Source organism: Festucalex cinctus, chromosome 2 (genome assembly GCF_051991245.1).
Source record: "Festucalex cinctus isolate MCC-2025b chromosome 2, RoL_Fcin_1.0, whole genome shotgun sequence".
Classification (NCBI taxonomy): Eukaryota; Metazoa; Chordata; class Actinopteri; order Syngnathiformes; family Syngnathidae; genus Festucalex; species Festucalex cinctus.
In genome coordinates, this window is record NC_135412.1 from 44,423,480 (window position 1) to 44,449,618 (window position 26,139).

Consider the following 26,139-nt stretch of genomic DNA (forward strand, 5'->3'; position numbering starts at 1 on the left):
AAGGTGTGAGTTTGGGGGTTTGAGGCCTGCCCCACTCCGGTAGAACTCCTGGCGCCCCGGGCGGGCTCCGGTGGCCGGTGGGCTGTCCGGTAGCCCTGCTGCGCTGGCTGTCCGCCCATTGTGGTGCCGGGTGGATGAGGTGGGGGGCGGGTGGGGGTGGGGGTGCTGGGGGGCGGGCGTGCCACCTACACCCGCCGGGTTGGGTGAGGCCCCGCTGGTCGCTCCTCTTACTCACTTCACTAGCTTGCACTATACACTTTGTAAATATACACATAGGGCACACAACACATTTCTTGGTGGGGTGGGGAAGGGTGGAAACACCGTCTTCACCCTTCAACTCCCCTCCAATTTTAATGCACTTCATGTCCAAGGGGAGGGGTGAGTTGGGGCGGGGAGCCATCAGAGGGGATGGACTGCAGTGCCTGGCAGCGCTGTGGTCCCCCCCATCTGTGTCCCTGCCCCACCACTTTGTCCCTCCTTTTTTTGGGGGGGGGGTGCGGGTGTGTCGGAGTAGGGGAAATTTTTTCCCTCTGCTCCGACTCACCTGCTCCCAATTTTAATGCACCACACGCACACACTTGTATATACACTGGGTGGGGCCACATTCACGGTGTAAGGGTAGAGCTCGCCAGTCGGCGAGCTGGCGGACTCAGTAACAGGGTTAGGTGTCACTAGTACTCTGCTCGCTTTGCTGGACCGCGGTTGACGGCTTCTTTCTTTGGTGGTGGTCCTTATGCATGCCAGATCCGTCGCACCAGCATCTACTGAAACTCAACAGAAGTAGCCTCTCCCTCCCACAGCCCCTTGAATCAGTGGGTGCTGGTGTCTGTGGATCTCACTTTGCTTTATCTATCCTTCCCTCCTTCCTCTCTTTAGTTTTTCCTCTGGTCACTTGAGATCTCAATTTATTGGAAGTTTGAGGTTTCTGGGGGTGGCATAAGACTCTGGTTTTGTAACCACGCAGGAGGGGTTTTGTTGGTGCTGGATTTCACTTTGATGGATTGGATGTACTGGCTTCCATGGATCTCACTCTGCCTTATCGATCCTTCCCTCCTTCCTCTCTTTAGTTTTTCCTCTGGTCTCTTGAGATCTCGCTAAATTTGCTGGAATTTAGAGGCTTCCGGGGTTGGCGTAAGACTTTGATTTTGTAATCATGGGGAAGGCAGGAAGTGTTTGGTCGGTGCTGGATTTCACTTTGATTTATCTTTCTTTTCTCTTTATTTTTTTCTGACCTTTTCTCTGGTCTCCTGACCATTTAAACCTCACGACTCTGGCAAGATTCTGAAGTACCTGGTTAAGGCGAAGGGTAATGGGATATTTATAAGGCTTTAGGTGAATTAATGAGTATAAATTTATACGTATTTGCACGCACACGCACGCACGCGCACGCACGCACGCTAACGCACACACGCAAACGCACGCACACACACACACACACAAAAAAAAAAGAGCAATGATGATAAGATGTTGAATCGGTAAGACTACCGAATGAACAATTCTGAGCTCTAAAAAGAAAAAAAAAAAAAGAAAAAAAAAAAAAGAAGGTGTGAGTTTGAACGAGCTATTATTAGAGAGGCAGCTCTAATATTTCTGTACAGTTTTGCAGTTTTTGTGTCCCAAACCCCGTCCACAAGACATTCGCATAAAACTGTACTGACACTGTAATCAGTCATTTGACTAAGACTATTAACCCCTTTTAAGTTTATTTTCCCATTTTCTGCTTTGTTGTTTATTTAATTTAATTTTAATTTCAACTTTTAACTCGACTTCCAAAAAAAAAAAATATTATTTTTTTAAAAATTTTTTGATTTAGCTCTTGGGATTGACCGCTGTAAGATTTCAGAGTTACTCTGTCCCTCATTTTAGCTATTCTTTGCTGAGTGAATCAAGTTGAAGTTAGTATTATTTTTATTTTTATTTATTATTTTATTTTTGTTGGTGTTTGTTTTTGTTTGTTTTGATAACTGGAATTGATTTTCCACAACTATAGTGTAAGTTGTGGGTTGCATAGCCCACTACAAATCTTTTGCTTTTGTAGCAATTTCCCTTTTGATAATTTGAACCCAGTGTGTATTGTTGACGGTAATACTTGATGGCGGTAGTTAGCTAACTGCGTACGCTAATTAACTAACTACTAAACGCTAGTATAAGTTTGATCATCCAAAAAGTTATTGACAATATGGCAGCACTCCGAGAGACTCCCAGCCCCTGTGAGAGCTTAGACACTTTGGCTCAACTGGTGCAAAAGCTGACCAAGGAGTTCTTGCGTGGATACGCTGAGTCTATTAGGGATGCGGATGTCAATACGCGAAATGATAACCTCGCGCAGCTCATGAGCGACGCTAAGACAAAAGCCCCAAAGGACAAATCACTCATTCGAATGCTCGGATGTCTGACTTTGAACCTTGCCACGCAGTTGAAGCTGAGCGATGCCGAGGATTGTCAAGTGAAACATCAACTTGACATGGCACGACAGCAGAGCCGTGATGCCACGGCACAGCTTGAACCCGCCCATGACTGAGTGAAGGTCATGGAGACCCAGCTGGTCGACGCTAAACCGCAGCTGGATGAGGCAGAAGCCCGCGCAGATGCGGTGCTAGCCGGAAATTTGGACAGTGATACAGATGAGTCTGCTCCCACTGATGACTCCCCTCAAAAGATTGGTGAGTTAACCCAAGCTCTCGCGTCCGCCGAAGACACAAATCGAGAGCAAGAAACACTGCTGAGACCCGCAGCAAATGAAATTCACAAACTAAAAGCAGAGGTGACTGACTTGACTGAACGACCGTCAAAAGACCAGCTTCGGCTAGCAGAAGCGAATTACTTTCGGGTTAGTTCGTCGCGAGCTCAGTCAACCGACGAACTGAAGGGGCTCCAAGTTCAGGTACAAACCCTGAGGGAGGAACGCAATGCCGAAGTGGACCACTCATATGACCTGCGAACCAAATTAGCATTGACTGAAGCCGAGGTTACCCGCCTCCAACAATGCCAGCAGGAATATGAGACAGAGTTAGCTCAGATTAAACATAAGCTACCACGCACGCAGCAGTTAAATGAGGTCTCCCGAGGAGCCTCCCCGCCGGGAGCTCCACCCCCACACAGACTTCCTGATCCCAGAGCCACAGCACCACAGCTCAAACTGTCACCTGAGTCCGGAGCCGCCTGGAGGACGCCGCCAGTGACCACCGCCGCTTTAGACCTGGCACCGCCAATGGCCGCGTCCCCACGCGATTTAGGGCCATCAGGTGCTGACAGTTTCCAACGTGGACCCATATCGACTCCCCCGTTGGAGAGACAGATGGGTGTGGCCTGGAAAGATTTGGACAAGCTGGCTCGAAACATAGCCAAATTCGAACCGAAACCAGGGGGGTCCCACAACACAACAGAGTGCTTGAAAGACATCAACTATCATCTCCAGAGGTTCCCAACGGCAACCATGGAAGATAAGTTGTACTTGATTATAATGACGTCCAGCCGAGCAGTCAATAGATTGCTGGAACGGCAGCCCGCTGATGTGTTGTCTGATCCCTTGGCGCTGCAAGTCATCTCACGGATGCCCACTGAAGTGACCCACCAGCAGAGGTCACCAGAGGGGCCTCCAGTAGCCGACACTCAGACACCTCCTAAACCGCCTCCTGACTCAACAATATTGGTACTGCAGGTTGATCCAAATACTACAGCTGACCCGCGGGTATCGCGATCAACCGACGACGTGAGACCGTTCCAACAGCTTTTAGGTGATCTCACCACCAGGGGGACAGCTCGTAAATTCTATCTGAGCGTCACCCTGGAGCGAGCTCTAACCTACGAAGCCCTTGTAGATCCCGCCGCAGACATCACGGTGATGTCCAACACGGTGTTCGAACAATTCCGCGCCGCGTCACAAGCTAACAGTCAACCGCTCCGCCTACGGCGGTGACCACTCACCGTTAGCGCCTTCTCACCTAACACAAATTTGGAGTCTGTCGTGATGGTACACTGGTCCATTGGCCCCATGGAATTCATCCATCCAGTCTATGTGGGACCCATTGAGTCCGTCCCCCTTCTTATTGGCCAAGACCTGTTGTTTCGCTTCCAACCCATCATAGACTACCAGAGACTCCAGATTTGGGCCTAGGTGCGGCAGGCCCTGCCAACATTTCCTTCGGGCCCTGACCAGGCTCAGCTCTGCACTGTGACTCAGGGGCAGCCACCCCACGGGGAAGCAGACGCCCCCACAGGAAGCTGGGACACGACTCAGCCCAAGGCCGGACCCCTCGCCTACCCACGCCCGGCTGAGAAGCCATGACACCTTCCTTTGTGACCTTGACCCACCACTGCCTGATGCAGGGTACGCCCCGCGCATCATCGGAGGTGTCCATGTGCAAGGTGCACCTGTTCTTGACGCTGTCCTCGCCTTGTGTCTGCAGCATTCGCTGACAACTTGCGAGATCTCGACCCGAACATTCTTTTCGTCTCCAAATCTTGCCGGTTCCCGTTGAACATGGAACCTCCTCTCACCATAACCGCAGCGGGCGTGTGCGCCTTAAACCTTCAGTGGAAGCAGCGCTCACTGACCCACTACTTCCTGGTTGTCCCGGACGCGCCTCACACCCTTTTCGTGGGTGCAGATTTGCTTGTTCGTCTTGCCATCCATGTGGACACCATCAACAACGTGCTGTGGTCCCTCACCAACTCGGAACCTCTAGCTTGTGTTCCCAGTCTTCCAAACATGAAGTCCGGGCAGACCATCCCAGATGCTTGCGAAGTCTTAAACGAGGATGAAGTGATCGCTCCGGCGACCACGATCAACATTCCGGTCCGCTTGGTGGAACGAGCTAACCAGGTCTTGAATGCTCGCTCCGCTTTCTTTCAACCTTCATCGGAATTCATGAACCTTTCGTTACTCTTGGAGGCCACGCCCATCGTGGACGCCTCCCTCACCACTGATCTTGGTTTACAACCCCCTGTCGCATGACCTTCGCATACCAAAAGCGACCCGTCTGGGCCTGCTCATCCGTTCTGACTTCCACGACTTCACTCTAACGGTGCTTGTGGTTGGACACATCCCATCTGACTTTTTCTTGACTGAAGACACCTGTGGCCGAAGACTCACCAGGCCATCTCAGCTTGTTACGGTCAACCCTGCCGGTCCCACCAACGATGAAGACATCGTCCGGGTGAACCTGGGAACAGACCAACAACTGGTGATTTATGCCTTGAGCGCGTTGCCTCCAACTCCCTCCAGCATTCCCTCTGGAAACCTAGAGACCCCTCAACCAACCACGACTCCAAATGGGGACCTTCAACCGTACCCGGAGTTCGAGGCGCACCTCCAAGAAGTTCTGCACCGCACTGATGCGCTCCGGTCCGAACAGGACCGCGAACGTTTGCGCACGGTGTTAATGAAATACACACCCTCTTTTGCCAAGGACTCCTTGGATTGCGGGTTGACGGCACTACATGTAGTCCGCATCCCGACTCAGCCCGGCGCTCCCCCAACTTTTGTGCGCCAGTACAAGATTCCGAAAGCTTCTTATGAACCAGTACAGAAGACTATCGACGCCATGCTGGAAAAGGGCATCATTCGGCCCTGCAGCAGCACCTATTCGGCTCCATTGTGGCCAGTCTTGAAACCAAACGGCACATGGAGACCGACCATTGACTATCGCAAACTGAACCAACAGGTTCCTCTTTCGCGATGGCCCATGACACAACTTGAACAGGAACTTCCCAAGGTTCGAGATGCCACCTTGTCCTTGGGCTAGATCTTTTAATGTTCCCCAATATTTAGCAAGGACCGCTAATTCTCTCTCCTCCTGGGGAAACTTTTTCTCAACATTATTTATAGTGTAAGTCCATAGTGTCACTAAGCCGGCACCTTCATTACTAACACTCACCATTGCATTATCTTCGTCACATTGTATCTCGGCAACTAGCCTAACTTCCAAGCTTCTCGGTTCGAGGCGTATAGCATTTTTTACTGCGTTTTTGAGCCCTTCTAAATTCTCTTGGTCTTTACCATGGCCAATATTTTGTTTTCTTTTCGTTAGGATTCTTACGCAATCAGGCATAAAGGGGTCTCGCAAATTTCTGATAATACGGGACATGATCTCGAACATAACTACACAGTCCTAATATTTTCTGTAGCTCGTTCTCGGAGGTTGGAGGCAAAATCTGTTCTATTTTCTCTCGATACGCTTGCGACAGCCCCAAGTCTTCAGACACTTGGAATCCCAGGTAATCTACCTGAAACCTGGCAAGCTGACACTTCTTAAGATTTAGTTTTAATCCTGCCTCCGTCACTCGTTTGATTACGGCCTGCAGAATCTCCAAATGTTCCTCCTCCGTGTCACTAGCGATGAACACATCATCGATGTAAACTGTGACTGGGAGACCTTCCAAAATATGCAAGACAGCTGATTGAAATACATTCGGGGAGTTCTTATATCCTTGCGGCAACCGTTGCCAAACGTATGCTTTTCCTTTATGCGTAAACGCTGTTTTCCCTTGTGATGCTTTGGCAATTCTCAGGGAAAATAATCCATTTGCAAGGTCAATACATGATTTATACTTCTTTACTCTTAATGTTTTTAAAGACGCCTGGGGGTTTATGAGGCTCGCTCGGTTAGCCACCGTTCGGCGGTTTAGAGCTTTAAAGTTAATGACTGGCCTCCATCCCCCTCCTACCGCTTCAGGTTTTTTAACAGCTTGAATTGGGCTATTGGTAATAGGGTTTAGTTCTTCACGAATAATGCCAAGTGCTAATAATTCTTTTACAATTACCTCCATTTCGGCCACTGCTCCGGGGTTGAGGGGATATTGCCTTTCTGGCGGATGTACCCCCCCAATTATAATATGCATATAATTTGCGCCTAAATCACCGCAATCATTTTTAAAATGTGCGATGGCGGCTTTGTCTAAAATTTCACCCAATTTCTTTTTCCCTTCCAGTGTTAATACACTGTCTTGGATTTGTTGGGCTTTTACGGCAGGTACATCTACTGATTTATACCATTCTTGGTCGGGTATTATTTTTGTAGGGCCTACTTTCACTAATTTCGGTTTTAGTTTTTCCCATCTCTTTTTCGCAACCTGCTTTTTATTTTTAAGCTTTTCCATTTCTTCTGCATCTTTTAACGTCAACAAATTGTGTGGTCCCAACACCCACACAATCCCCCTCCAAATTCCTACCGGCATTTTGGCAATCGGGCCATCAGCTACCATTACTTTTAGGTGTCCAATTTGTTTTAAGGCCTTACGGGTCATGGACACCTCGGCCCCTGTGTCTACTAAATAGGGCGTTCCCTCCACCTTAGCGTAAAGGTTATTCCCTATCCTGTAAACTCCTTCTAGGGTGACCCGTGCCTCTGTCTCCATTATTTCCCAGGCCCCCCGGAGGCTGCTGCCTTGCGAGCCTCGAGGAAGGCCTTCCTTTCTTCTGGGTTCAGTTTGTCAAATTCTTCTTTGGGCATATATGCTGGACCTGGTCTTCGCACTGCTGGCTGTTGTCTTGGTTGGGGCCTCGTCTGCTGTCCTGGCTGGGTGGCCTGTCTCTGATTCCCGTTCGTTCTCTGTTGCTGCGGTCTTATGTAGGGGCCAGTCTGCACTGGTTGCTGAGCTCCCTGCTGGGCTTGCTGTTCGTTCCCTCGGGTGCGACTAGCGACTGGTCCGGTTCTCCTCCTCTCAGCGTTATGCTTAGTCAGGCGATCCCACTTCTTAACGGAGGCTTCAATTTTCAGCATCGTCCTATTAGGGGCTATTTTCACAAAGACAGCTTCGTTCCCTTTTTCCTTAACAATCATCCGCAAAACTTTAATATACCTATTTGGAGATATAACTTCCTTAATTTTGTGCCACACATTTAGCAGGGAAACGTCCCTTTTGAGTTGCTCTCTAGCCCTGCTAATATGGGCATCTTCATCCTCATCTTCGCCGTCCACCCATCTTTTCGTCCACCTGTTGTGGTGTTTCGTTTGGTCCGACAGGGCTAGCAATGATGTACTGAAGCCATAGTTTCTTAGCACCATCTCCTCCTGGGGCGTCTCTAATCATAGGCCATGTCTCAACTAAATACTCTTTAGCTTTCTCTAGCCTACCTTTTTGGCGAACCAACGCCTTCAAGGTCTTAAATTGTTGCACCTCCCCCTCCATGTCATGTGGTTGGGGTACTGGGTTTGGTACTATTGTAGTTGATCCCATCTGTGTCACATATTGGGACTGTTGGTTCAAAGAGGTTCTTGGGGCGGCCGGTACCGTTACAGTAACCGCTGCTCCATCATTATCCGAATCTGAATTTAGGTCATCGTCTGCTCTCAGCTCACATTTTGCTTTATTATTTATTGCTTTTTTAAGCCTTCTCAACATAAAATCATGTGCCACCGCCACGTAGCCATCCCTGAAATTCTTAGTCAGGTCTTGGTGAATTAATAAGGTGGTATATGGCGGAGCCTGTAAAATATTAACAGCATCGCGATAAATTATTCGTATAGTTAGAGGCATTTTACTATCTAGCTTATTGAGCCAGGCAGGTGGATAGGGGCGATTTACTTGCCCTGCCTCGGGTATGTAAGCTTTCCGCCCATCCCTTGTCTCAATCCATCCCAGGCTAATATCCCTAGCTATCCTTTCTGAGGATCGGTACACGTCAAACGTCGGTTGAGGATTTTTCTTTCTTTTATTAACTGGCCTTGTAACTATTTTCGGGTTCTGGCTGGGGTTGGCCGGGTCATCTTCTGATGAGGTTGAGTCTCGGTCTTCATCAGCGGGGTTAGCGCCAATTGCGGTCGAAACAGGAGCTCGCTCTCCATCGTCTTCCTCTTCGCTCCCATCTCCTGGCATCGCTAACGGTCCCATCGGGTTAACATTTCACATATGCCTTTTTTGCGAAACCTGTGGCAGAGGCACCGGCGTCATGGGGGGTTGTCCCGGAAAGGGATCCCGTGCTGTTCCAGGGGTAGACGTGACGGGGCTAAAGGTCACCGTTCCCCTTGGGGCCTTGTTTTTTCCCTTTGGGGTTTGTCTGCTCGGTCCCGCTTGCTCTTCGTCCTCCACCTCCTGGGCAGCTCCTGACTTCCTTCCACTTACCGGGAGAGGCACGGGAGATGTTTTAACTGGGGATGATGACTGGGGTGAGTCCCTGGGTTCTCCGTTTATTGATTGCTGGAGCTGGCGTCGTTCACGATCCATCTGTCTAGTACGGGTTAAAATCTCGTCTGTCACTGATTTAACTCGTTCCTCTCTCTGCTTTTTTGATATCACTATCACAAATTCTACTCCCGATGGTGTTGTTACAGGAGTCTTAGCTCTTAGAGTGAACGCTGCTACTGCTATGGACTCAGCCTGTTGCCACTGCATCTTTCCAGTTTTAATCCAATTTACGTCCATCACTATTCTCTCCGCTCCTTCTCCCAGCGCTTTGTCGACCCCTCTCTCCAATGCTTTTGCCATTTCGTCCGCATATTGGGACTGATCGTTTTTGGGGTTCCACTCTGTTCCTGGCACGTGTATTATCATGCCGTAGGGAGTGTTCCCACCACTAGTTTTTGCCGCTGTTATTGGCCGCTGGTATTCTTTTTGTAATTTTTGTTTAACCTCTAATTCATATTCTGGTCCAGCTTCCTGCCTTAAAATGTTTCCAAGCGCTTTACTATGCGGTTTTAGTGATCTATCCGTGATTATCACTATAGCATCTCCCTGTATTTGCCAGGGGCTTCCCACATAGTGGCACAATATTACTCCATTCCCGATTGAAACCCTTTTTGTTTCCTCCGGCAGCCCACCCAGGGGCGCCGTTCTTATCAGGGGAGTCATTTTTACAGTTTTTTCTGGGCTTTCATTTTCTGATGCTCCTGCATCCTCCTCATGGACACCTGAGCCCATATCAACAAAGCCCTCTTCACCAACGGCCTCAGCTGGCCATTTCCGCGGTTTTTGTAACTCTTTCAACTTCGGTTGCTCCCAGAGGTTGAGGCTTAATGCTTCAGTTCCCTTGGGATTTGCTAATTCCACCCTTATCTGCATTTTCTCAGCGAGGGTTTTTATCGTCGGGTCCCACTGGACTCCGGTACTAACTACTTCCACTACGTTATACACATCCAACAACACAGTCCACCAGTGGACCCAAAGGCCCACCGTCCCAGGGGTGCATCCATCCTGGGGGTGGTTCATTACTATTGTTGCTATGCCCATTACTTCGGGAAATTCACTCACGAACACTCCCGTTTCCTTCACCGACCTTCCCACCTCCGCTGGGAGGTCCGTTGGACGGATTGAAGGATTGCTTACTTCCAGGTGCCTTCTTGCTCCTGGTGGCCATCGATCTACACCTTCGCCCAGTAGCATAACCACTACTGGTATATCTGGTTGTTCTAGAGGACGGGGATCAGGCATTAATCCTGCTCCCCACTCTGTAGGGCTAGGGGGCTTTTCCCCTCCCTTTCTCCCTATTATTCTTTCCATTACTTCACTAGCGTGTTTTATAGCCCGCTTTGCTTTCTTATTGTAGGAGTGGAGCTATCTATTTCCGAAGCCTTCCCGCGCGCTTGGGTTTCAGGGACGTACTATAGCTCCTGGCTACTCAGCTCCGTACCCGTGTACGTTGCCTCTACCTCTATCGGGACTACCGCCTTCGGGTTTCCTACCTTTATTCGTCGGCGGATGTCCTCTCTCAAACGGTGGGGTGTGTTATTCTTTTAGGGATGTGGATTCCTTCTTGTGTCAATGGACACTCCTGTCGGGGAACTGAAAAAGGCTGCCTCCACCAGAACATTAGTCTAGTGGAAACTCCTACCTTCTCTCCTTGGTTCTCGACGACTTTCTTCTTGTGCGAATGGACACTCCTGTCGGGGAACTGAAAAAGGCTGCCTCCACTAGAACATTAGTCTAGTGGAAACACCTACCTTCTCTCCTTGGTTCTCGACGACTTTCTTCTTGTGCCAATGGACACTCCTGTCGGGGAACCGAAAACTTACAATTTTCTCAAAAACACAAGGAGGAAAGGCAGAGGATGGGGGATCAGGGATAGGTTTGTAGCAGCAGCCTCTGTCAATGTATCCGCTATCCAAGAAAAGGGACTATAAATTGCTCCAGGCACCCCACAATAACCAAGCAAAGAATATGGTAGTTTTGCTAAAAATGGATATCTGAGATGACAAACAAATAAAATGGGCAACCGCACCCAATATGGAAAGCCTAAATAGCGCAAACCATAGTTTAACATCACAAGGTTAGAAGAGACTGCCTCTCTCCGAGCAGCCTCTCAACATTAACTCTGTTCAAGCCCTCCTTCTTTTTGTGGACAGGCCTGAACCACCCCTTAACTCAGCCCCCCCCTCAGGGAAGCGCGATGCAGCGCTCTCGGCCAAGTACACTATCAGTACCTTCACAGCTGACCAGAGCAGCAGGTCGCTGTTCAAGCTCATTCACTTTGAATGGCTTTCTCACACTCAACCTCTCTTAGAGTGCAAGTCTCCTGGGGAGCCAGTCACCGTTCCTTTAACACAAAATAGTACAATCAACTTCAATTCAAAAATCACACTAGATTTTCACAACTAAAGAAGTTCTTTTCCATGAAACACCATTCATCAAAGAGACTATTTTGTGTTAGCTCAGGGTCGTATGACATGACAATTTATCAGCGAGTTCGCTATCAGCTCTAAGCACTGTGCCCTCCGCTCAGAGCCGCGCTCACTCGGGTTCCTGTTTGGGCTTCGATCGATCCCGATTTTGACAAAAATGAGTCAATCGGAGCCCTACGTTATGGGCGCCACATGTCAACTTCCGCTTACCCGCAGGACTTAAATCGGGAAATGTGTCCTGATCGACTCTCCAATTAAAGGGTTAGTAATTCCCCTTTTTCCTCACCAGCTCTAAGGCGTCAGCGTGAGGAGACGGGAATTAGATAAGCCGATATATCAAAGTGGATTCACCTAGGTTTGTTCACTGTCTTCTTATCATGAGGCCAATCCGTTTTCATCCACCTATCAATCCTGAGTGAGTAACCACACAGAGCCCAGGAATAATAGTCTGAACACCTCACTTACATTGGCAGCTCCACTTCTCTGAGTTGTTTGCATTTGTTATTGACCTAGTCATTTAATAATCCTTGTTAGGATCATACGGATTTGTTTCATATCAAGCAGGAGTATTTGACTTTATTAATACAGAAGGAAACACTGGTTAGAGGTTATTTGAGTGCACTTACCTTCTTCCGGACGTCCGATGCTGTTGTCCGTCTTAAAAAAAATAATAATGCGGACTTATAAAATGTCCAAAAAAATAAAATAAAAATTAAAACAAAACAATAAAATGATTAAATCAAAAATTGTCTTTTAACAATTTTATTGACAATAATAAAATAACCAATATAAATCATAAAAGTCACATTTTAAAAATAAAACATTAAATCAATAAAAAATAAAATAAGAATTGGAAATAGGAGATCAGAAATAATATTTAAACCTTTTATAAGAGCTTTCTAAGATTGATCATTTCTCAAAAAAGCTCAAGACCTGATTCAAAATAAGATGTTTTTGGCTAAAAATAATAATTTAAAGATATGGGAGTGTATTAAATGGCCCCCACCCTACACGCGATTAGTCATTCATATCTTCCTCTTAAACATCTCATTAATAAAAGTTTTGTACTTTACCCAATCAGTGAAGAACGTTCCATATCTATATATATATACACACACATATATATATATATATATATATATATATATATATATATATATATATATATGTGTGTGTATATATATATATATATATATATATATATATATATATATATATATATATAATATACGTATGTATGGAAGTCAACCTAATGTCAAAGATGAACGCATTTTCCTCATGTCCTTACAGGAGAATCCCGGTTACCGAGGCGACATTGCAGAGATGTCCTCCGTGGTGAGTTGGAGATGTAGTGGACTTTTGCAAGGACACTCAGCCTAACCTTTTACTGATGTGCAGATGGAATGCAGTCATGGCAGCAAGCGTTCACATGGCGAGAGGATCAAGTACAAGCTGGTGGCCATGACACAAGGCAACGATATTGCCTCACTCTTTGAGCTGGATCCCACTACTTTGCAGAAAACCGACTCTTTCGTTCCGCGGTACTGGCTAATTTTTGATGGCCTTTCAGAGTAAAATACCTGTGCTTTTAATGTAAAGAGGAGACCGTAAATTGAGTGCCTGCTTCCAGGAACTCGTATGTCCGCTTGAGGCACCTCTGCACCAACACATGGATCCAGAGCACCAATGTCCCTATCGATGTTGATGAAGAGAGACCCATCAGACTCATGGTTGGTTCCACTCTTTTACTGACATCTGTAGCGCAAATTGGTCTCGTTGTTTTTGACGAACAATAAAAAAAAAAAAACACAACTCCAGATGTGTAATTCTTTTGGTCATCTCTAGGGGCATCACATCTGTTTAATTAATTTGGAGAGGCAAACAACAAACCTCGGCAATCAGTTGTTAAAAATGAATGAGTTACACTTAGAATTTCATGATTTGTTGTTTAGATGAAGGATTAATGATTCACTCAAACACACAGTTAAGACTGGTCTTGTATGTTAGGAGTAATAGTAAGTATTCCTTTTTGTACAAACATACAAGTTCAATGCAGTATCTAAACTAGAGTTAATTTTCAGTAGGGATGTTCGATATCACTTTTTTTAGACCAATATGATATTCAAATATTCATGACTCACGATACCGATACCATGATACCATTATGATACATAAATCCCCCCCCCCCCCCCCCCAAAAAAAAAAAAACGATGACAGATCTTTATATATATATATATGTGTGTGTGTGTGTGACATATATATCCCAAATGGCAAATGTCCTTAAATTGAATGGAATTAATGGCAATTATATTTTTGCAATTTGCTAATAAATGTAATTTTGCCTAGAGCACACAAAAAAAATATTATTATTATTATTATTATTATTATTATTATTATTATTATTGTTATTATTTAATTAATAAGATTAAACAAATAAAAAACTCCCAAACAAAATATGTAGTTGTACAACTTCTTCTTAAAGAATACAGTGTAGTTCAATTCAATGCAATATAGGGCTTCAAGTAATTTAGTAATATCTGCCATGTTATGAATTCATCAAGCTGTTTAGTGTGTGATGTTTAATCACTTGACTTGTTTTGAATTCCATGCTTTTAATTTGGAAGGCTTCTCTGTATTTCCATTTCCTGTTTCACAGTTTCCATTCAGCATTCACCTCATTGCAGTAAAGTAGTCAATAGACCCTTCTAATGTGACTCTGATGGCTCAAAGAGAGATGAGATAATTTTTTTATTCTAAACCAGGCGGAAGACAGTCAGGAGTGAAAGACGAGCACGGTGGCTAGCGCGAAACTACGACACAACTACTTTGTACCTACATATACAGTGGGTCATAACATTAACCTCTGATTGTAAATTTGAGGCAGACGTGATGGATGTGCCATATTTAGTGAAACAATAATTTATACTTTTTTGCACAAATATTCAAGTAATTTTGAACAAAAAGTTAATGATTTAACACGATTATCACAATTAGCACTTTAACTCGGGCTTGATCTCTACTGAGGAATGTGTTGTAAACGTGCGGTCTGTTTGTTAGGAGCTAGCAAGCTAAGATAGCTTGAAGACTTCGGTATACAGCAAGATTAGTATATCAGGACACAAATGATCTAATGGATGACAATTTACACCATGAAAGTAGTGATCGATGTACTGTTTCAACCAAAAACAACATACCTTAAGCTTCCACTTCCACTTTGCCCTCCAACGAACTTTCTTTTTTTTTGTTGTAGCTAGTGGCTCCAAACCACTGTTTCAATGCGTTGCAGTAATGTTGGGACGGTTTTTGTGACACTTGACATATTTCCCACCTTTTAAAGAAAACATTCACCGAAAATCAAGCTCTCTACATTCATTTGTTATGGGAGGCTTGCCCTGTGGGAGGTGGAGTCGGAGCTAAGCAAGGACGTCAGCTGGAATGGTCTATGACGATATACAATATGCAAAGATATGTTTGCACTTCAAAGCTAATGAAAATGTTGAGTACAACTGAAAACCTATGTGCACTCTTACAGGAGCCCTCTGTGGCGGTCAATAAATGCAAAATAACCATTTCAGCCATTAGTTCCTGTAGTGTTGTCCACATTAACTTAGAAGAATTATGCTGACTGAAGCGGCGGGAAACAGCACTGTTCTATTCATAGCACTGCAGCTCGATGGCGTTAAGGAGGCAATTAAGCGCACAGCAAACGCAAACGAGGCACTTAAACACGGCAAAGTTACGTGAGCTACAAACATTTAACACACATTGAACCACAGATATAGGTGCGTACTAGAGTACCGGTACTTACTTTTTCTCAGTAACGCACACCAAAGTGCCGCTGCCGGAAGTAATGAAATGAATTCAACTCAACTCAACTTTATTTATAAAGCGCTTTAAGAACAGGCATTGCTGTAAACAAAGTGCTGTACATAAACAAACATCAGTTTTTGTAAATACATTTGACATCAGTAACTAAACAAGTGTTACCTCATAAAGAGACACACAGGAAACAAACGAGACGGCCACAAGAGTGCGGGCCAATACTAGTATCAATATACGTCGTGAATATATGATGAAATCATGATACCTTGAAATTTGTCTGGTATCGGGCCGTCACATTCCAAGGACATGCATGGCAGGTTAATTGGGCACTCCGAATTGTCCCTAGGTGTGCTTGTGAGTGTGGATGGTTGTTCGTCTCTGTGTGCCCTGCGATTGGCTGGCAAGCAGTTTGGGGTGTCCCCCGCCTACTAACCAAGGCCAGCTGAGATAGGCTCCAGCACCCCCCGCAACCCTTGTGAGGAATAAGCGGTCAAGAAAATGGATGCATGGATGGATGGATGGATGGATGGATGGATGGACCTGGATTCCCCAACGCTGGAAATATGAAACCCAAATTTTCACAATTATGCACCAGCAGTACGTTTGGTTAATTTGCAAAAGCGAGGAAGAGAGTGGAAGCGAGCGAGTTGGGCTCGCTTCGTTGTTTTAAAATCTTTGGGCGTGGCTAATAGGGGGTTGTTGGCAAAACCCTTCTTTCCGCTCAACGCAGACTTTAAACTGCACATTTTTAAAGGATTAATAATTAAGCATTAAATTTGGTCAGGCTGGCACAATGTTTTTTTGTTTTGTTTTTGTTTTTGTGGGAAAACTGACTTCAGTTTTCCCACAAAAACAAAAACAAAACAAAAAAACATTGTTTAGCACACATAACAATTAACACCTCATGAAATCATTTTGTGATGAAGTCATTTGCCTAATCTGACTAAACTGAAAGATATTGATTTCATTTTATTCCTTATGGAATGCAAATGAGATATGATGTTCATACACACAAAAACACAACATGAATCATTCAGAGTTCAGTTATCTATCAAGAATTGTCATTGTATAAACGTATACATGATAATAAATGATGTTGTTTAGTATAAATGTCCCTGATGATCATCCCAATTTTCACCATTTGGTGGCAATCTTCCACTCAATGTTGCAGGAGTGGTTACTGACTCATGCCAAGTCAGCGACCAGACTCACTTTGTAGTTAAGCATGACATAAAGGAATTCTCGTGTTCAGCTAGGGATGTCTAGAAGAGATAAGAGCTTTGTCATAAAACTGTGTTCCTGGCTGTGGACATTTAACTCTTTTGCAAACGCTTACATCCCTTTGTGATCTGTTCAGTTGCTTCAAAAGAGCTTAGTCTGGTTGAGTGATCAACCGCAGAGCTAATCTAGATAAGGTTCTTCCTCCAGCCATGCAATGTGGTAAAAAACTAATTTCTTGAGCTTCATGAAAATCCGCATGCAGAATCCGTAAAAAAAAATAGAAACCTTCCGCAGCTCCACATACGCATACACAGCTTGCGTCAAGTAAAGTAAAAGTAATATGTATCCAATACACGCAAGTTGTAAAAGGCAGAGGTGGGTATGTCAATGAATTTTGAGTGTCAGTCATTGGTCAACAGTCAGGACACTCTTCCGTCATCATCAATCCGTCAATATCTCAAGTTGAATGGCATTGTAATCATCAATCCGTCATTCGTCATTCCCTGAGCAAAAAGGGCGTCCGCCATGGTAGCTGTCATTAATGGACCTTCTGTCAAGAATGCCCACTTTTTGGTTTGCATGGAACTGCATGCGCTAAGCATTACTGACACCGATCTGTAGATACAGTACACTACATAACACACTTTCAAAGTTATTGTTTGTGATATGAATTAATGTCATGGTTTCATGAAATAAAATTCCAAACCTCTTAAAAATATAGGCAGAACAGATCAAAGTAAAATGCAGGGTTTATAATTGTGAAGAAGTAAGAGTCATTGACTCATTGTGCATTTTAGACATGGTTTCAATTGAAGTGCAGTATGTCAAATGGAGATCACTGATTGGCTATTTAGCTTGAAAAAGCAAATCATTCCTCCGGGCGAAGATCTCCGCTGGCCAATGACATCACACTACTGCATTACACGCCATTAAATAAGAATGAGTGACATGCTCATTTATTAGTTCAATTTGTTCAATTAATTCATGTAGAAACTTTGTCTCCATGTAGTAAAGATAAGGACAATTAACTGAACTTTGATTTGTGTTTTGAGCGACCGCTGCTCTTGTTTTTGTAAGAATTATTATTCTTCCGCTTCTTTTTCTTCTTCTTTATTCTCCGCAAACGATCGCATTTTTGACGGCCTAAACATTTACGAAAACTCACCAAACTTTGCAATCTCTTCGGGCCCGGCGAAAAATTTGATATTATGAAGTTGTCATAACAACGCGACTCTATAGCGCCCCCTAGCGTAGAAAAATAAAAAACAATCCCGGCCCGTTTGACCTAGAGCTACGAAAATTGGCAGGCACTTGTAGCACCCCGAGACGCACAAAAAAGTCAAGGGAAGCCATTTCCTAAAATGTACAGGAAATGAGCTGTGAATTTTTGAATGTTGAATTTTGGCCCATTTTTGGCACATTCACTGTAGTCATGCTTTTTCCCCCTTTGCAAACATTTTTCATCCAGTTGACTTCAAACTTGCCATGTATCATCTCAAGACCCGAGACAACAACTGGGCAAAAAAATCTTGACTTTTTGAAATACTATATGATGGGGCGGGGCATCAAATATTGCCTTTAAAATTTCATTTGTCCAGAAAGACAAAATGCTTGATAACTCCCATGTACAAGCTTCAAGAAATCTCAAACTTCTCATGCAACTTAATAGTCACGGCCTGAAAACATCTATATGATAATATTCAGTTATACTTATAGCGCCACCTAGTGGTGACAATAAATGTGATGATTTACATTTTTAGGTAATGTGCCGAGCTCGTTGAAGGGATCCAGTTGACAATTGGTACTGAAAGTCTCAAGATGTTGATCATGCCCCACACCGAATATTGTAAGTTTTCACCAAAGGGCGTGGCCTTGACGGTGCCACAAAATCTGAAGATTTTTCGTGAGAATAAAAGCTGCTTTAACTTAACCGAGATGATCCTATATTCTCAAAATTTCACACATTTGAGGAGAGTCCAGCCCTTAAGACATTTACAAACCTATATTTCATCTTACTTATAGCGCCACCTAGTGGCAATTATTTTTCTTACGAATTTCTTCAACGTTTTTCTTCAACCACGTTAACTGGACCTACCTCATATTTGCTCAGAAGAGGGTTTCGGCCTTCACAATGTCACAACACGAAGTTTGTGAGTTTTCGCGAAACGCTGTGGGCGTGGCTAAGCACTGTTCGCCAAGAAAACAATGCCTATTTTGAGGGTTTAAACATGCACAGAAACTCAGGAAACTTGGCACACACATCTGGCCTGGTAAAATGAGTAATATTTTATCATGTATTGTGCTATTTTTAAAAAATGTCTATGGACAATAAAAGCAACATTGTGCAATGATTACGAGCGATGATGTGTATATGTACTTTTGCAAAAAAAAAAAACCCAAAACAATCAGGGCAATTCATTGCCTAAAAAAAAAAAAAAAAAAAACGCTGATTTTTGCAGATCTTAACAATCACCAAAAACCACTGAGCTTGACACACTCATCACACCTGGCAAAAAAAAATGGTTTATCATGCCATTTTCAAAGAAATTCTGCTTCCAATGTGCCAGTACCCCAACGTGCAAGTACCCCAACGTGGCCCGGGCTGCGAGGGCCCTTTATAGCTGCTCGAGCTAGAGCAACGAAAATTGGCAGCCACGTGTAGCACTCCGGGACGCACAAAAAGTCAATTGGGACCATGTAGCTAAAATGTACAGGAAGTGAGCTATGAATTTTTGAATGTCCAATTTTTGCCATTTTGGAACATTCACTGTGGTCATATTTTTTTCCCCTTTGCAAACAGTTTTCATCCGATTGACTTGAAACTTGGCATGTATCATCTCAAGACCTGGGACAACAACTAGGCAAAATATCTTGACTTTTCGGAATACTATATGACGGGGGCGGGGCATCAAATATCGTCTTTAAAATTCATTTGTCCTGAAAGAGCAAATGCATAATAACTCTCATGTACAAGCTCCAAAAATATGGAAGTCCAAAAGGGTCAAAATTCAATAAATAAAAAGGCCTTTTTTTAAATAACTATCCTTTTGATAAATAACAGGCAATTATGTAATATGGACATTAAATTTTAAAATGAGGTGTTAGTATTATTATGAAAAGTGTTATGCTATTCTTTAATATGTAACAAATATTTTATTTTGATTAAATATTTCATAATGATTATTTTAACAACGTCACACTTTTTAAAAATAATGAAATAAACGTTGTTTTACAAAGTCAGTTTTTATTTCATAATGTCCTTTTCCACAATGGTCTTTTTTTACATAATGGCGTTTTTTGCCATTACGACATTTGTTCATGAAACTAAAATTTGTTGGTGTTGCCTCATTGAGAACAGTGTTGCAGGAACCTTCTGTTAGCCATGTTTCACTGAGGAGAAATAAGTCAAGATCATATGTCATAATAATGTCATGAATCAACAATGATTTGTTTACTAGTGATCTTGTATTTAGTAGCGCTAGTCTCACAGTGGTAATCGGAGACGCTGGTTTAGTCAGAGGTTGACAAGCAATACTGACTAGGTTTGTAGCTTCTGACTTATTTCTTCTCATTTCTTTTGCCAACTTTCTATTTCTTGTAATCACAGGAATGCTTAAGCAACATCTTCGGAAATTTCAAGGTGTATGAGGGAGCCCAGGACCTACAAAAAAGTCTCTTGGACCCATATGCTAAAGTGAACAGGAAGTGAGCTACGAATTTTGGAATGTCCCATTTTTTTTTGACGATTTTAGCACATTTACAGGGGGCATACTTTTGCCTACTTCTCCTACACGTTTCATCCGACTGACTTCAGACTTGACCTGGACCATGTCAAGACCTTAGCCAACGACAGGAGGAAAAATCTTGACTTTTCGAAATACTATATTATGAGGGCGGGGCATCAAATTTTGTGTTTCGCAATGAAAAAGGAGATGCTTAATAACTCCCCAGAACATGCTCCAAAAAGTCCCAAACTTGACATGTATATTTATAGTCAAGGCCTGAAGGTATCGCTATGACAACATTCTGTTATATATGCAGCGCACCCTAGCCCTTGAGGCATAAAAAAAAATACCCCACTTACGTTATTTTAACAAAAATTGTAAACACGTTTTGCAATGAAAAAGGATATGCTTAATAACTCCCCGGTACATGCTCCAAATAATCCCAAACTTGCCATGTATGTTTATAGTCAAGGCCTGAATGTGCCAAAATGGGCCAAAATTGGACATTCAAAAATTCATAGCTCACTTCCTGTACATTTTAGGAAATGGCTTCCACTGACTTTTTTGTGCGTCTCGGGGTGCTACACGTGCCTTCCAATTTTCGTAGCTCTAGGTCAAGCGTGCCAGGATTGTTTTTAGTTTTTTATGCTAGGGGGCGCTATAGAGTCTCGTTGTTATGACAACATCAAAATATCAAATTTTTCGCCGGGCCCGAAGAGTGTGCACATTTCGGTGAGTTTTGGTAAATGTTTAGGTCCTCAAAAATGCGATTGTTTGCGGAGAATAAAGAAGAAGAAGAAGAACTAGAGCTGCGAGCAGCTATAAAGGGCCCTCGCAGCCAGGGCCACGTTGAGGTCCTTGCACGTTGGGGTACTTGCACGTTAGGGGACTGCCACGTTGGGGTACTTGGCATATTGGAAGCAAAATTTCTTTGAAAATGGCATAATAAACGTTTACATGTAGAATATTTTTTTTTGCCAGTGTGTGTCAAGCTCAACGGGTTTTGGTGATTGTTAAGACCTGCAAAAATCAGCGTCCTTTTTTATTTTTAGGCAATGAGTTGCCCTGATTGGTATTTTTTGTAAAAATGTATATACACATCATTGCTCGTTATACTCATTGCACAATGTTACTTTTATTGTCCAAAGGGGCAATCAAAAATGAATAAAACAAAATGGAAACGTACATACGTTTGGATCGGTGTGAAGCCAGTGAACAATTTGAGTGGTGGAAACTAAAAGAATATTCATAAATGACTTAGTTATCACACTTAGAATGAGTTTACATTTTTTGTACAAAATACCGTATGTGGTTTTAAAAAAAAATATAATTATGCCTCAAGGGCTAGGTGGCGCTGTATTTATAACTGAATGTTGTCATAGAGAAACCTTCAGGCCTTGATTATAAGCATACATGTCAAGTGTGGGATTTTTTTTGGAGCATGTACCGTGGAGTTATTAAGCATATCCTTCATTCACGATATTGCTTTTAATGTCCACAGAGACTATCAAAAATAAATAAAAATATATATATGTTTGGATAAGTCTGATGCCAGTGAACATTTTGAGTGGTGGACACTAAAAGAATATTCATAAATGACTAAGTTATCACACTTAGAATGAGTTTACATTTTTTGTACAAAATACCGTATGTGGGGTATTTTTTTTTTTATGCCTCAAGGGCAAGGTGGCGCTGCATATATAACTGAATGTTGTCATAGAGATAACTTCAGGCCTTGACGATAAACATACATGTCAAGTTTGGGATTTTTTGGAGCATGTACCGGGGAGTTATCAAGCATATCCTTTTTCATTGTGAAACGTGTTTACAATTTTTGTAAAAATACCGTATGTGGGGTATTTTTTTTTCATGCCTCAAGGGCTAGGTGGCGCTGCATATATAACTGAATATTGTCATAGAGATAGCTTCAGGCCTTGACTATAAACATACATGTCAAGTTTGCGATTTTTTGTAGCATGTACCGGGGAGTTATTAAGCATATCCTTTTTCAGTGCGAAACACAAATTTTGATACCCGGCCCTCATCATATAGTAGTTCGAAAAGTCAAGATTTTTCTCCCTGTCGTTGGCACAGGTCTTGACATGGTCCAGGTCAAGTCTTAACTCAGTCGGATGAAACGTGGAGAAGAAGTGGGCAAAAGTATGCCCCCTGTAAATGTGCAAAAATCATCAAAAATGGGACATTCAAAAATTCGTAGCTCACTTCCTGTTCATTTTAGCATATGGGTCCAAGAGACTTTTATGTAGGTCTTGGGCTCCCTCATACACCTAAAAATATTCGTCATTCTTGCTTAAACGTACCACCGGGGCTGCTTCGTTAAAAATTTCTAGGGGGCGCTATTGATTCTTTTTTTTTTAAAATAGCACAATCAACAATAAAATATTGCTCATTGTACCAGGCCAGATGTGTGTGCCAAGTTTCATGAGTTTCTGTGCATGTTTAGACCCTCAAAACTGGCGTTGTTTTCTTGGCGAACAGCGCTTAGCCACGCCCACAGCAATTCGCGAAAACTCACAAACTTCGTGTTGTGACACCGTGAAGGCCGAAACCCTCATCTGAGCAAATATGAGGTAGGTCCAGTTAACGTGTTTGGAGAAAAACGTAGAAGAAAATTCGTAAGAAACAAATATGCCACGAGGTGGCGCTATCAGTAAGATGAAATATAAGTTCGTAGATGTCTTTAGGGCTGGACTCTCATCAAATGTGTGAAATTTTGAGAAGATAGGATCATCTCGGTCAAGTTAATGCAGCTTTTATTGTCACGAAAAATCTTCAGAATTTGCGTCACCGTAGCGGCCACGCCCTTTGGCGAAAAGTTACAATATTCGGTGTGGGGCATGATCAACATCTTAAGGCTTTTCTGACCAATTTTCAACTGGATCCCTTCAACGAGCTCGGCACAGTAGCTAAAAACGTAAAGTATGACATTTATTGTTACCACTAGGTGGTGCTATATATATAACGGAATTTTATCATATAGATGTCTTCAGGCCGTGACTATTAAGTTGCATGAGAAGTTTGAGATTTTTTGGAGCTTGTACATGGGAGTTATTCAGCATTTTGTCTTTCTGGACAAATGAAATTTTAAAGGCAATATTTGATGCCCCGCCCTCGTCATATAGTATTTCAAAAAGTCAAGATATTTTGCCCAGTTGTTGTCTCAGGTCTTGAGATGATACATGGCAAGTTTGAAGTCAACTGGCTGAAAAATATTTGCAAAGGGGGAAAAAGTATGACCACAGTGAATGTGCCAAAATGGGCCAAAATTGGACATTCAAAAATTCATAGCTCACTTCCTGTACATTTTAGGAAATGGCTTCCATTGACTTTTTTGTGCGTCTCGGGGTGCTACACGTGCCTGCCAATTTTCGTAGCTCTCGCTCAAACGGGCCGGGATTGGTTTTTATGTTTCTACACTAGGTGGCGCTATAGAGTCGCGTTGTTATGACAACTACATAATATCAAATTTTTCACCGGACACGAAGAGACTGCAAAGTTTGGTGAGTTTTCGTAAATGTTTAGGCCCTCAAAAATGAGATCGTTTACGGAGAAGAAGAAGAAGAAGAAGAAGAAGAAGAATTCTTACAAAAACAAGAGGGACCTCGCAGCGGTCGCTGCTCGGGCCCTAACTAGAGCTGCGAGCAGCTATAAAGGGCCCTCGCAACCCGGGCCACGTTGGGGTATTTGCATGTCGGGGTACTGGCATATTGGGGTACTGTTTCATAGGAAACCGTCTAAATTGTAAATGTTTTAGACATGCTTTGTGTTTGCAAAGTTTCATGGAAGGCCAAAAATGATAGACAATTTAAAATCAAAATGGATTGGCACATGGCTATTGACTACTTTTTGGAGGTATTAGGCTGATAGGTATGCCTCCCAATATTCACACATCTAGCTGAACCATATAATCGGATATACTTCATAAAACTATCTAGACAACGCTATTGAGCCATTTATTACAAATTGCACAACAAATTATAAAATATTCATGTTCATGAGAGATCTGATCTGTGTGCAGTTTTGTGAGTTTTTCCCCGTGTTTAGACTCTCAAAAAAAAATTCTTTGCAAACAATGCATCCCTAAAGCAAAGGCATGTGACAAAATAAAAAATTTCAATAACTTTTCATCTTAAATATCTTAAGATGAAACATGCCAAAGAATGAAGACGATGTGATAAGTTTTGCAGAAAATATGACCCCTATAAAAGGCCCCAAAAAGTGGCTACAAATACCAAAGTAAATCAAAATGTCAGACTTCCTGTTTGGTTTAACATATGGTTCCAAGAGACCTTTTTTGTACATCGTGGGCTCTTATGTATGCCTCCAAATTATCAAGAAAAGAAGTTGGGTTTAGTACTTGACACCAAGACTTTTTTTAAACATCGTGGGCTGCTACATATGTCTACAAATTTTCGTAGAATACTTTTTGGAGGTATTAGGCTGATAGGTATGCCTCCCAATATTCACACATCTAGCTGAATCATATAAAAAACATTTTTCTTTGCAAACAATGCATCGCTACAGCAAAGGCGTGCAACAAAATAAAAAATTTAAATAACTTTTCATCTTAAATATCTTAAGATGAAACGCGCCAAAGAATATATGACGCCTATAAAAGGCCCCAAAAATGGCAACAAATACCAAAGTTAATCAAAATGGCAGACTTCCTGTTTGGTTTAGCATATGGCTTTAGAAACTTTTTTGTAAGTCTTAGGCTGATCTCCCAATATTCACACATCTAGCTGAATCATATAAAAAACATTTTTCTTTTCAAACAATGCATCGCTACAGCAAAGGTGTGCGACAAAATAAAAAAATTCAATAACTTTTCATCTTAAATATCTTAAGATGAAACGTACCGAAGAATATATGACGCCTATAAAAGGCCCCAAAAATGGCATCAAATACCAAAGTTAATCAAAATGGCAGACTTCCTGTTTGGTTTAGCATATGGCTTTAGAAACTTTTTTGTAAGTCTTAGGCTGATAGGTATCCAAATTTTTTCACATCGAGCTGAATCATACATTTCCAAAAGCTTCATAAAAATGTCGAGATGGCGCTATTGAGCCATTTATTGAAAATTGCAGAAAAACTCTCTAAAATGTTCATTTTTTATGGCAAGTTTGATGTGTGTGCAAAGTTTCATGAGTTTTCGCATGTTTAGAAAAAAAAAAAAAAAAAAAAAAGCAGCATTTTACTTGGCAAACAATGCACCGCTATGGCAACGGCGTGCGACAAAATAAAACACTTTCGATAACTTTGCATCTTAAACATCTGAAGATGAAGCACACGAAGTTTGAAGACAGTCGGATAAATTTTGTAGGAGGAGTTCGTTAAAGTATGACCCCTAAAAAAGGCCACAAAAAAATGGCTACAAATCCCAACGTAAATCAAAATGGCGGACTTCCTGTTTGGTTTAGCACATGGTTCCAAGAGACTTTTTTGTACATCGTGGGCTCTTATGTATGCCTCTAAATTATCATAGCGCTAGGTGAAACGTACAACCGGGAATGCTTCGTTAAAGAGGAGGGTTTTTTTTAGCTCAAAATGTGATGCCCGGCCCCTACGGGACTTCCTGTTGGGTTTAGCACATGGCACCAGGAGCCTTTTTTGTACATCGTGGGCTGTTACATTTGTCTCCATATTTTCGTAGCTCTAGCTGCTTCGTACAACTGGGAATGCTTCATTAAGAAGGAATTTTTTCCTTTGCAAACTGTGCATGCCACGGCAACAGCGTGCGACGAAATAAAAAGCTTTCAATAACTTTTCATCTTCAACATCTTCAACAGGCT

General features: G+C 42.9%; 1 protein-coding gene across 2 annotated transcripts in view; it reads left to right on the forward strand.

Annotated features, from left to right (window-relative positions):
• The window catches only part of itpr3 (inositol 1,4,5-trisphosphate receptor, type 3), an 841,532-nt gene that overhangs the window by 286,265 nt on the left and 529,128 nt on the right, over nucleotides 1-26,139 (forward strand). For both annotated transcript variants that reach the window (XM_077515178.1, XM_077515179.1), the window contains exons 10-12: nucleotides 12,849-12,893; nucleotides 12,957-13,099; nucleotides 13,189-13,288. In XM_077515178.1, the coding sequence (XP_077371304.1) occupies nucleotides 12,849-12,893; nucleotides 12,957-13,099; nucleotides 13,189-13,288 (288 nt within the window). The remainder of the gene's footprint in view (nucleotides 1-12,848; nucleotides 12,894-12,956; nucleotides 13,100-13,188; nucleotides 13,289-26,139) is intronic.